The 13,330-nt window shown below is 43.8% G+C and overlaps 1 protein-coding gene across 1 annotated transcript in view; it reads right to left on the bottom strand.

Annotated features, from left to right (window-relative positions):
• Positions 1 to 5,802: 5,802 nt before the first annotated feature.
• Positions 5,803 to 13,330, bottom strand: part of HHAT (hedgehog acyltransferase) — a 569,769-nt gene continuing 562,241 nt past the window's right edge. The window contains exon 11 of the mRNA XM_006888008.1: positions 5,803 to 5,894. Coding sequence (XP_006888070.1) covers positions 5,803 to 5,894 — 92 coding nt within the window. The remainder of the gene's footprint in view (positions 5,895 to 13,330) is intronic.

The following is a 13,330-nucleotide window of genomic DNA, read 5'->3' as shown; positions in this document are numbered from 1 at the left end:
TTCTTATTCATGAATTTAGGAAGCTCTCTAACTTGGACCGCCAAGAAAACAAATAGGTCTGCTTTCAAGTTTCTCATGAGAGGCTAGGATTTTGAAGTGCCATCTCATGTACTTTAGGCAAGTGGCCAGGAGGGACCAGTCTTGGAGAAAGACATCATGCTCAGAAGGGTGGAGGGACAGCACAGGAGAGGAAAACCTCAGATGAGATGGATTGATACAGTCTGGGACGATGGGGTTAGGTGTGTCGGAGTTAGTGAGATTGGCTCAGGACAGGGCTGGGTTCAGGGCTGTTGTACATAGGGTCACTATGGGTTGCAGGTGACTCAATGACACATAACAACAACAACAACTTGTTTTAGCTTTTTTTTTTAAAAAAAATACTATTTTATTTACAAAATTTGAATACATTGTTTTTCAGACCAGATTCTTCCAATTTCCCTCACCCCACCAACCCATCAAATTGTACAACTTCATCATTCATTTCCCCCCTCCCCTCTGCTGCATTTTTATGTTGGTAACAGAAACATTTGTCTTTTCAATATTGCCACCTGTACAGTTTAGTGGCATTAATTATGCTCATCCTATTGTTAAACCATCACCCTTAACTGTTTCCAAAGTGAGCAGATCTCATATGATTCGCTTTATTACTGTCATTTTTGGAAAACTTAAAATTTCCAGAGACATCCAAGATTTTGTATCAAAGTACCCTAGAGTGAGGGAATTCATGTGAAGGGGCTTTGTCATGTTATCAGGTGCCGTCAAGTAACTGCCAGCTCACACCAACCCTCTGTACATCAGAATGAAGACCTGCCCTGTCCTCATGCCCACTGCCAGGATTGAACCCTCTGCTGCAACCACTGTATCAAGCCATCTCAGTGAGGACCGTCTCCTTTACTGGCACACCACTTTACCAAGTATGTTGTCCTTCAAGGACTGGTCCCTCTTGGTAAAAACAGTCCAAGGACTGTAAGACAAAGCCTTGTCCTCATTTCAAAAAAGCATTCTAGATGAACTTCTCCCACGACAGAGTTGTCCACTCTTCTGGCAGCCACAGTAAAGGTTCTTTGCTAACTCCTTAATTCAGAGGCATCAATTCTTCAGTCTTCTTTATTAATTGTCCAACTTTCTCATGCATCTGAGGCAAGTGAAAAGACCATGTCTTGAGTAAGATATACTTTAGTTATCACAATAACATTTACTCTCTAGCACTTTAAGTCATTTGCATAAAATGCTTTATCGTATGACCTTGAAATGCAAATACTGCCAACTTAATATCCAATATTTAATTGTTGTTGTTATGTGCCATCAAGTTGCCTGTGACTCATAGTGGCCCTATTTACAACAGCCCTAAACCCTGCTCTATCCTTTGCTGATCTTATTGTCTCTTATACGCCTATCCCCATTACCCCAGTCACTGAATCAATCCATCTCATCGAGGGTCTTCCGCTCCTGCGCTGTCCCTCCAACTTCCCAAGCATGACGTCTCTCTCCAAGGACTGATCCCTCCTTGCAACATGTCCAAAATATGTTAGACGAAGCTTCAGAATCCTTGCTTCCAAGGAGCAGTCTGGCTTCACCCTCTCCAGGACGAACTTGTTTGTTCTCCCAGCAGTATATTCAATACTATTCTCCAGCACCACAACTCAAAGTCATCAATTCTCCTTCTATCAATATTTAATACCCATTTAAAAACTATACTTGACTTTTTAAAGACAGTTTAACCTAACCCAGGGCTGAGGAATCAGATCTGAACTCAGGCCTCTGCTGGATCCTCACAGGGCTATGTAGAAATACAGTATTTTAAATAAAGCTGCTCTCTCTCTTTCTGATTTAATTACATTGCATCAAGAAAGACATAGTAACAATATGAGGATGGCATTGCTAAACGTTCTAATTGGGATTACCAACTTTGTAACTGTTCAAAGACAGACAAAGACAGAGCCAAGTAACAGATAATACATTGGATGCCCCAGTTGGGTTGAAAATATAAAAGAAAGAGGGTTATTTTCTATTGAGATAAAAATATTTTTGGAAGGAAAAGCTAAAAGAGACCTCCTTACACTGCAAGGAGAAAGGCCAGTGCTATCAAGACAGTACAGCTTCTCATGATGAGGACACTGAAAGGGACCTGATTGTGTGGATACGTTTTGGTACACTGACTAAAATCACCAAGCCAGAAGCAGCTCTGGAGGCTCAGTGGTAAGGAGTTGGGCTGTCAACCTAGAGGTGCATGGTTCAAATTCATCAGCAGCTCAGTGGGAGAGAGACAGGCAATCTCTTTTAGTGTGATTTACTGTCTCTGAAAACTTGGGTCAGTTATCAGTCTGTTCCAGCTCGATGCTACATAACAATGACAACCACCTCAAGCCCATTATCATTCTCGTCATGTAGACAATTATACATATGTTGTTGTTGTGAGCTGTCGAGTATGACTCATAGCAACTCTGTGAAAAACAGACCTGAACCTTGTCTTTCCCTGTGCCATTCTCATTGTTACTGATAACATTTGAACCCATTACTGCAGTCACCGTGTCAATGCATCTCATTGGGGGGAGGGGTGTCTTCCTCTCTTTTGCTAATTCTCCATCTTTCCAAGCATGGTGTCCCTTTCCATGGAATAGCTTGCTTTCTAGGTCTGTGGTCTTTAGTAGAAGAAAAGTTTTCCGCTATTACTTCAACTAAAGTAATTAGAAGAAACGATACTTAGAAGAATTCTTGCATGTTGTTGCTGTGTGCTGTCAAGCTGGAACTGACCCTCCAGTGGGTTTGCAGACACTAAAATCACATGGGAAGGGATTTACCATCCTTCTTCCATAGAGTAGCTGGGGATTTGGGCCATATGCCTTTAAGATTGCAGCACAGCTTCTTATCATGGTTCCCAAAACACACCAGAATGACAAGCTCAGCTGTCCTTTGCTGCCTGTCCACCTTCTTTGGGGACTATTGGTGATTGTACTTGGAACTCATCGTCTTTGCCATAGACCTGGGTTGGGATCAGATGATTCTGGGATAGCTAGTCTGTTTCCCAGTCGTGCTGGGAATTGTCCAGGGCTGATGGCTGTGGAAAGTGATGTGTCACATGTTCCTCAGCTGGATCTGTTATCTGCCCAGACACCTCAACATCTTCATGTAAACCCATCCTAAGATTTTAGTACATATTTATGAGAAGTTCTGTCATTTGCATAGGATAGTTAGGGAGAAGCAAACAGTCACAGCAGGAAAATGAGTCTGGGATGCCCCATATAATAGTTAATCAAGCCTCAAATGCAACAGCACTATTTGTTCTGATGGTTTAGTGGTAAGAAGCTACACTGCCAACCCAAAGGGACAAGGTTTGAATCCACCAGTTGCTCTGCTGGAGAAGAACAGTCATTCTCTTCCCCTGCAATTTACTGTCTCTGAAAAGCTGCTAGAGGGTCAGCTATACTCAATGGCATACCACCACCACAGCAAAAAAGTTATGAGGCAGTCTGAACTATATGATAGTCCAGAAGAAACTCAGGATTACAATCAGCATAACCATTGATTCTTCATTAGTTTAGTAACTGAATAAGCCTATTTGTCATCTCAGGAAAAATGAAAAAAAAAAAACAAACCAACTTTTCTATTGGTGGAGGGACAGTTCAGGAGAGGAAGACCCCAGATGAGACTGACTGACATGGAAACTGTGGCCAACGGGGTTAGGTGTGCTCAGTACAGAGCAGGGTTCAGAGCTACTGTACATAAGGTTGCTAGGAGTTGCGGGCAACTCAATGGCACATAACAACATCATTATTAATAAACATGCATGCATTAGATACTTCCTTAGATCAACTTGTTCCTTAGGAAGTCCTCTTCTAGTTTATCCAGCCAAACTCTCTCTCTCACTGAACCCAAGTCCTGAATTTATGTTAGTCCATGAAGTTTTAACTACATTCAGCCTCCAAGCCTCGCCCTTCCCTAAATCTTTCCAGGTCTCTGGAATTACCTGCTATAGGTACCTCTGTTTTTTTTTTGTGGGTTTTTTTGTTTTGTTTTGCTTTTTAATGAATCCAGCTGCTGATGTACAGGTCTACCTCTATGGTCTTTATTATGTTTCTTAGTCTCTAGCTGACATATTGTGTGCCCACTTAGTTGGTTACCGTCTGCACCTCTCCCAAAGAACTAGTCCTTCACTCTTGGAGTTTAAGTCTTCTTGTGTTGATAATCACACCCAGGGTATGAGGCCAATGCCATGTAACAAACATAAGATCATGTGGCACTGACTGTGTCCAAGGTCTTTACTCAATGACAGCCTCATCCATATGCTTGAAGGGAAGTAAGTTCTCTCTTAACTGAATGCACTATGAATTAACCTTTTAAAGTCTATTCACTCCCTAAAACCCAGTACAGCATTATTCTGTGCTATCTACCACCTGGAACCATTGATGGCCTGTCTAGCATCCTTCTAGGGGAGTGAAAAAAAAACACACCAAAACAAAACAACAAAACCAAGAGTTGAATCAAGTTTATTTAAATTTTAAATATTTGTCTCAAAAATGTTCTAAACAATTTTATAGGGAGCTCTGGTGGTCTAGTGGCAAGAAGCTGCACTGCAATCCTAGGGTTTGAATCCACCAGATTCTCTGCCAGAGAAGGAGGGGCAATCTCCTCCTGTACTAGTCAAATCCGATTTGACGGCACACACACACAAGATAAGAAAATAAAAAAAAAAAACAACAAAAACAAAAACAAAGTAAAAAAAATGTTCTAAACAATTTTATAAAATACACAAACTACCTATGTCATATGAAAGTCTCCATTTTATCTGTGGAAGAAAAAAACCCCACCTTAACAAAATCATATAAACAACTGAGGGTGTCAGGAATGACTACTGAGATTTTCCTGGAGAAGACAGGAAGAAATTATAAAATACCAATCTGTGCACTTTATCAATTGCCTGGTAGCACTAGTCTGCATGCCAACTATCCCTCAGTTTCTTGGGTTTGTGTTTTTTTTGGGGGGTTTTTTTTTTTGTTGGTTTGTTTTTTTTTTTTTATGGTTTGAATTTCAGTTCTTTATTTTGAAACAATAAATTGTTAGGTGGTATATCTACTGTATTTATACACCTTGATAAGTTTCAGGAACAACACAGCCAGATCCTGAATACCTTGTGAATATCTTGATAAAGCTTGAGTAGTGGGCTCCTCGCGGATGGACACTCCTTGGAATATCAGGGGACAGCTGCCGATTTCTCTCACTGGGCAACTAGAAACACAGCTGTGATGTCTCTCACTGAGCAACTAGAAACACAGCTGTGACGTTTGCTGCTTCCCTGCTGAGGAGATGAAGCATATAAACATCTCAAGCCCTAGTACAGCTTATAGAAATTGCAGTGCAGAACATGGGAGGAAGAAGTTTTCAGAACTAATGCCCAGTGGAGGAAAGGCCCATCACTAATCAGGATTCACATGCCTTGTTGAAGAAATGCCATCTATAAAGCTCAGTAAGGGTGAAGAACACAGGGAGCTCATGGGACTGAGTCAATACCAAGCTGTCACTCTAAGTATACACGTGAGCGAAATGCTTTCTAGACTTCAGAGAAGGACCATGAGGTTAGGCTGATCTCTAAGTCTCCATTGCCGGAAGATTCTCTAGTTGTGAATTTTCTTGTTGAGAGATCTCAAGCTTCCAGGTTTTAAGTAATATTATTTGTACAAAAGAAAAGTAGATTGAACACTGGTCCCTTGGGGACGTGAGACTTCTCTTGGAGGTGTGAGGTCAGGGAAAAGCACCAGTTGCCTTGGATGCTAGCAGTAAGAGCTGGCCTGGGGTCCAGCAGCATTAGTTCATGGCATATGTCTGCGCCCAGGCAATGCCCACATGGGAATAACAGTAGAGGAATCCCAGGACAGAGAGTGTCACCCACGGCCACCCTGTAAAGGAGAAAAGGAGACAAAAGAGCCATTAGCAATGCTTGGGATGAGATTCAACACAAGACACAGTGTACACAAAGACACATATCTCCTGTAGCATTTGCTGTCATGGAAGCTCCAGAAAGTTGAACCTGACATGTCCATTGCTGCTGTTGTTGAATATTGTTGAATTGGAACCAATCCGTAGCTGACCCTCTAATGAGTTTCAGAGCCCATAAATCACACAGAAGGAAACTGTCCATCTTTCTCTCATGGAGAAGCTGGTGCATTCATACCATGTTCCCTTGGGTTGGCAGTACAGTTCCTTACCAGTAAGCCACCAGAGCTCCCTGCATATTTCCACTCGGTTAAGCCCAAAGCACTGTGGTAGCACACTGTTCATTTTACTAATATTACTAATAATACTATGTCATATTAACCATAGTGCATGAGAATTCCCCAGAGAAGAGAAGGAAGGTGAGCTGAGAGCCCTATGAAGTCCAGCTCTGAGGCTAGACCTATGTGTGGTTCTGCCCCTACCATGCTACCCATCAATATTCCCAAGGGCTCCAATAACAAACATCACTTATTACAAATAGGGTGTAACTTTAGACACCAGAAATGTATTCTCTCATAATCCTGGAGACTAGAAGTTCAAAATCAAGGTGGTGGCAGAGCCACACTCCTCGCTGGCTCTAGAGCCTTCCTTGTCTCTTCCACTTTCTAGAGATTCTAGGCATTCTTTGGCTTGTGGCTACATATGCCTACTTCATGTGCCTCCTCCTGTCAGTGTTTCTCTGTGTTATTTTCTCTTACAGGGACATTCATGCATTGGATTCAGGGCCCATTCTAGATCTGGGGTAGTTTATTCTGAAGATCTTTGGCAGTTACATTTGTAAAGGTGCTCATTCAAAATAAGGTCATATTCTGAGGTGACGGGTGAACAGGGACACCATTTATTCCATTACAGTCGGTCCCTTCCTAGGGCTCAGGGTGCACCATGAAGGTTCAGATACAGATGCTGGGGATTGCTCATCAATGCCTGCTTCTCAGAGAGCTCATAGAGCAGAGAAGTGAGGGGGCTTCAGACACACCCCTGGATTTCAGCTGTCTTTGGGGTGCAGCACCAGCTGGTGTTTGATAAATAAAGAGTCCAAGAGATGAACTGTGGAGGTTGGAGAAAGGGGTGTTTCATGTACACCAAGGGCACTTGATACCTTGGGCCATCAGGAGACAGGTCTGTGCAAAGCACCTGCCCACACAGAACTGTTAGGAGGAAAACTCCCAACAGGGCACAGAGAAGAGGCACAGATATTTTTCATTTGAGCCACAGTGAAAATTCTTCCAATCTGTACTCTGTCACCCAGAAAGGCAGCTAGACATGAAACTCAGTTTGGAATCCTGGCTCTGCAACGCTTAGTTCATCCAAGCTGGGGCTCATACACACAAAAGGAATGTGAAAAACATAAGAAATACAATAAGATTTGATAGCTCTTTCTTTTAAAAAAAAGCATTACAGAAGGATTAATATAGACTCCTCTGAGACCTGTATTATGTACACACAGCTCACTGGCCTTTTTAATGCCCGAGCATGCCTTTCTGACCTTAGGAATAGGGTATTTGATGACAAGGGAAAGACAGATTCCACAAGTCAACTTTCAACATTGTTTAACAGTCACTTTGCGAGGACTCTCTGGTGCCAGCTCTGTTGGGTGCTAACATCACCCCCTTGCTATCAGCACAAGGTCTCTGATAACGTGGCCATGGCTTCGGCCAACCAAGCTCAGGTGTGGTCCAGAGAGGACGGACACATAACGATGGATGGAAACTGGACCCTTCTCATCAGGGCTTCCCTCTGAACAGAACAGTAAAGCTGAAAAGGGGATAAGATGGGCTTCATTTTGTCAACATCCTGCTACAATGCAGACTCATCCAGGCTCGTCAGCCACTCTCAAAGAAAGTTGCCATCAAAAAAAGACTGCTCTTGTTTTTAGATGATGTCGAGTAGAGTACGACTCATAGCGACCCTATGAACAAAAGATCTGAACCCTATTCTATCCTGTGCCTGACGTACAAGAGCCCATGACAGTCACCATGCCCCTCCCCCCAAAATATATATTACTATCCTGAAAAAAAGAGTTCTATCCTTCTGAGCTGATCCTGACCTTCAAGTCATTCTCTCCTGTTCTTTTCTCCTTTCAAACTCTCCCTTCTCATCTGGCTTCACAATACCAAGTATAAAATCAATCTTGATATCCCCTTGAGCCCAATCACACACACACACACACACACATTCATACACACACACATACACAATCACAGCTGCATGTACACACACCTACACACACACTCCATCAACATGGCAGCAATGTGGCACTGATGAAAGGAAACGCTCCTTGGCTCCAGCTCTGTTAGTTGCTGCCATTTATGGCTGGGGCCCGGGGTCAACCTCACACGTCACTCTCTGGTGGGTTTTTGCTACCTGAATCTAACAAGAAAGATGCACATGAATACGTGAGTGTTCACTTTACAGGATAGAGACCTTTCTGATACCATCTTTTTTGTTAATGACTGAGAGGCGTGAATGAATTAGCCCTGTCAGCCTTCAGAATGTTGCCAAGATGCTAGCTTGTCTCACAGTCCTGTCCTCACCTAAGCACCAGGGACCAGGAGGCAGACCCACCCTCTCCCTGAACACTGTGGCCACAATCAGAGACCTAGGACTTTATGACTAACCATCAAGGGTGATGTCAACACCATGGAGAGGGCCAGGCACCTAGCCAGTGTTCATGAAATGTGTTGTGTAATGCTGAAAAGAAGGGAAGTCATCATCATGAACAATATAGGGAGCTTTGCAGGCCTAGTGATAAGAAGCTGCCCTGCAATCCCAAAGGCATGAAGTTCGAATGCACCAACTGCTCCATGGGAGAGGATGGACAATCTTCTCCTGTGTGATTTACTGCCTCTGAAAACCCACTGGAGGGTCAACTATGAGTTGGTTCTGACTCAATGGTACACAACACCACCACGACCAATCTACAAGCAGATATATAAGTAACATGCAAGCTGAACAGGTGTGGGACTGAGAATGGTGGTATATATAGATTAGGCAGAGTATGTTTCTACATTGCATTTTAATGTGCTGCAAATAGGGTACAGGGGGCACAGTTTGACAAGAGGGGGCAAAGCTATGCAAACTTCTGAATTGTAACCACACAACTTGAAGGAAGAGTCACTGTGCCTGGGGGCTTAGGACCAAAGTCTCAAGGGACAACAAGGCCAGTGACATCAAGGTCAGCTGGCATAGCATAGTCCACAAAGATAATGTTGTTTTTAAATTTTTTTTAAATTCTTAATTATTTTTTTTGTGTGTACCATCAAATTGGATCTGACTGGTACAAGAGGAAATTGTCCCTCCTTCTCCAGCAGATCATCTGGTGGATTTGAACCACGTGCAATCTGGGATTGCAGTGCAGCTTCCTGCCACTAGGCCACCAGAGCTCCCTCACAAAGATAATGCTCTACATCCTCTTTGGTGAGTATCAACTGAGGTCTTAAAAAGACACAAGTGGCCATTCCATGTAAACTACTAGCCTCTCCTTAATGGGAGCAAAGAAAAGTAAACAAAAGCAAATTCTCAAGGAAACAATTAGCTCAAAGGAGTAAAGAAATACAGCTTTCTCTACCCTGAGACCAGAAACACTAGATGGTGCCTCACTACCACTGAAGATCTCTCTGGTCAGGATGCTAACAGAAGATCTTGCAAAGAGTGGGGGAAAGGGGGAAAAGGTAGAACAGAACACAAAATCATGAAAGAGATTTATTGGTCTGGCAGAGACTGCTGGAACTTCCAAGACTGTGCTCCTCAGACACCATTCAAAGTCTGAAACTGTGTCTACTTCCTGGGATCAACTTTCAGCCAAAAAATATAGATGCCTATAAAGTGAACAATAACACCCGAGAGAAGTGTACTCCACAGAGCAATTAATCAAAACATGAGACCAAAAGGGTGGCATTTGCTAAAATGTAAAGCCCAGGAGACAAGATGAGTGGGGAAGAAGGATGATCAGAAATGATCACAGAGAGGAAGGGGCAAGAATGGTGGTATAGTGAGGGGATTGTAACTAATGTCATAAACTAAAAAAGCTCCAACTCATTGCCTCCAAGGCTGCATTGGCTCATAGTTGAACCTTCACTGGATTTTCTAGGCTTTAAACTGCATGGGAGGAGAGTGTCCCTCTTTCTTCCCTGGAGCTCCTGGTGGGTTTGAACCACCAGAGCAGTGTAGGTGCCTCTGCCTTAGCAGCATAATTCCTTCCCTATGGACTCTGCCACCAGAGCTCCCTCACCAAAGTGTGAATAAGATGTTGAATAAGGGAAAAAAGAGGAATAGATGCTGGCAAGTCAGTAATGGATACAAAGGGTTTGGGTAATACAGTTAGTAGGGCAGAGTCATTGACATTGCTAAATGCACATAAGTAGTGATGAATAGATGCTAGCAAGTCAGATAATGGATACAAAGGGTTTCGGTAATACAGTTAGTAGGGCAGAGTCATTGACATTGCTAAATGCACATAAGTAGTAAGGTTAGCACAATAAGTTCAATGAAGAGGACCAATGTAAGTAGCACAATAGATGGAATTAATGCGATGTAGGTGGCTGTATCCTATTGTTGTCAGTGAGTTACATAACTGTAGCTAATGAGAAGCAGATGGAACCCAGAGGGAACTGCCCACAGAATAGATCATGAATCGTGTCACCATGCTTGAGGTTACCATGAACAATGTCATCAACGTGCAAGGACTGGGAAGCCTGGATCGCAGGATCCCAAAGTCAAAGATCTTCAGCACACATGGTCATGGGAAGACAAAAGATGCCGTGAATTGGTTTTCCAGAAAGTAAACAGCTAAATCAGACTGAGAAAGAAATATAATAATAATAATAATAATGCCGTGAATTGGTTTTCCAGAAAGTAAACAGCTAAATCAGACTGAGAAAGAAATATAATAATAATAATAATAAAAACAAAACCAAGAACCAAACCGCAACACCCTTGATTTAAAAGGTAAAGCTGGAGAATTAGCAATTCACTGACTCACAGTATGACGCTTCCATGGCCTAGACTATATGTTGTTGTTGTTAGATGCCATCGAGTTGAGGATGACTCATAGAAACCCTGTGAACAAAAGATCTGAATCCTGTTCTATCCTGTGCCATCCTCACACTTCCTGACACACAAGAGCCCATTGAGGAAGTCGTCCTATCAATCCAGCTGGTTGAGGGTCTTCTTCTTCACCAACCCTCTACCCTTCCAAGCATCATGTCCTTCTCTAAGGAATAGTGCCGCCTAGCAATATGCTCACAGTATGTGGGGCAAAGTCTCATCATTCTCATCTCCAAAGAGCCCTCCGGCTGTGTCCTCTCCAAGATATATTTGTTTGTTCTCTTGGCCGTCCATAGGATGTTCAGTGCTCTTCTCCAACACCACAGCTCAAGGGCATCAATTCTTCTGTCATCCTTATTCTTTGTCCAGCTCTCAGATACATAGAAAGTGATCAGAAAGATCATGGCCTGATTCAGATGCACCTTAGTTCTCAAACTGACATCACTACTCCTCAGTAATGTTGAGAAGTCCCTACCTGCAGACATTCCCACCATAATCTTCTCATTTCCTGACTGCTGATACCAAGGGTGTTAATTACAGATCCATGTAAGATGAACTTTCAATCTCTTCTCCCTCCATCATGATGTTGTCTATTGGTAAGAATCTTTGGATTTTTGACATTGAGATGCAATTGATACCAAAGGCTATATTCCTTGAACTTCTGCAACAACTGCTTCAAATCCTCTTCACTTTCAGCAAGCAAGGTTGTTTAATCTGCATAACACAGGTTATTGATGAGTCTCCCTTCAATCCTGATGCCACACTCCTATTCATAGAGTCCAGCTTCTCAAATAAGTGCTCAGTATACAAATTAAATAAGTATGGAGAACACAATCTTGGCACACTGCCATCTCAATTTTAAACCATGCAGTGTTCCTCTGTTCTGTTCGCACAACAGCCTCCTGGTCCAGGTATAGGTTTTGTGTGAGCACAATTACTAGGCTATATAGGCATCAGGATATTCAGATGGAAAAAGAGGAAGATGGTGGTGGTGGTGACGGAAACAGCTTGGTGAGCTGCAGAAGCAGCGGACCATGTAGAGGAGGGTCACCATGGCCTTCTACAGATCTCTGTTTATTGATAATTGAACAGTTAAACAGTTGATGACTGGTCTTCGGTGCGGATTGAGGCCCAAAAGCGGGAGATCAAGGATTCCCAGGGAGGAATGGGTGAGTCCCGCAGCTCCCAGCCCCATGCACAGCTGCTGCAGCTCCATGAGGCTCCCACGGCCAGACCCCAGGGATCCCCTCTCCTGGGATAGACGGTAGGCACTGCCTCCCCCCTCCCCCCCCCCACCTCGGCTGGTGCAGCAGAGCCACCACACTGCCTTTGAGTGGACTTGTTCTGGGGAGAATTCTTGGAGCCAAGATGGCAGCAGTGGGAGATGCAATGGCAGGTTTGGGTTTCCTTGGACAGGCCAGAGAGGAAGATCACCAGTACAATGGATTGATGAGAGTCACTGTGAGCTGTCTACGACTTGACAGCACTTAACAGTTGCAGCATGTCCAAGACGGCAGATATCCTCAATGCACTGCATCTATTGATCTGTTGACTGCCTCTGCCAAGAACTGTTTAGACCTGGGTGTGTGTGTGTGTGGGGGGGAGGGGGTCTGTTCACCACTCTCAGGTTTTCTTCTCCATTTATAAAGGGGGAGGGCAGTGACACCTACTTCAAATTACAGTATCACCACTAATTGGAGGGGGGCATAAAGGTGGCAGTGCTGGAATTGGGGATGCTGTCCCCAGCCACATGGTCTTCAGTGAGGCGCGGGGTCTGGACTTGGGAGGGGGACTTTGGTAGGGGAGTGTGCCAGCCATCCCCTAGGGTGTGTTGCTCAGCCCCTGAAGTGAGCCATTCTTGGACCCCAGGGGCGAGCCATGTTGGGCCCTCGGGGTGAGCCGGCTCTTGGGGTGAGCCACTCAGCCCTCAGGTTGTGCCATCCGACCCCTGGGTAGGAAAAATTGCCTAGGACGTACAGAGAATTTTATCTAGGCTACTTTCCTCCACCCTCTCCCCCAGTACACACATAAGTAACACCCTCAAAGCCCTTCTATTTGTAACTCATAAGTTTGTTCTCTCTAGGTTTGCTCCCTTTCCTATAGGTAACCTTAACACTGAGTTTTACTCCAGACCTGACCCTGAACCCAGTTCCAGAAACAGAAAGGAAATACAACTGCCAGCTAAGGAAGCAAAGGAGGATGGGGCCTCATGGGTCAGTCAGCCATCCCCACTGGACTCACCTGGGAAAACACTTTGCAGTCTAGAGGGGAGTAAATGTCAGGAAAATATCTT

This window comes from Elephantulus edwardii, unplaced genomic scaffold (genome assembly GCF_000299155.1).
Source record: "Elephantulus edwardii isolate Elephantulus edwardi_28Jun2011 unplaced genomic scaffold, EleEdw1.0 scaffold00063, whole genome shotgun sequence".
NCBI lineage: Eukaryota > Metazoa > Chordata > Mammalia > Macroscelidea > Macroscelididae > Elephantulus > Elephantulus edwardii.
Note: the sequence above shows the minus strand (reverse complement) of the source record. Positions and strands in the feature narration are given on the sequence as shown.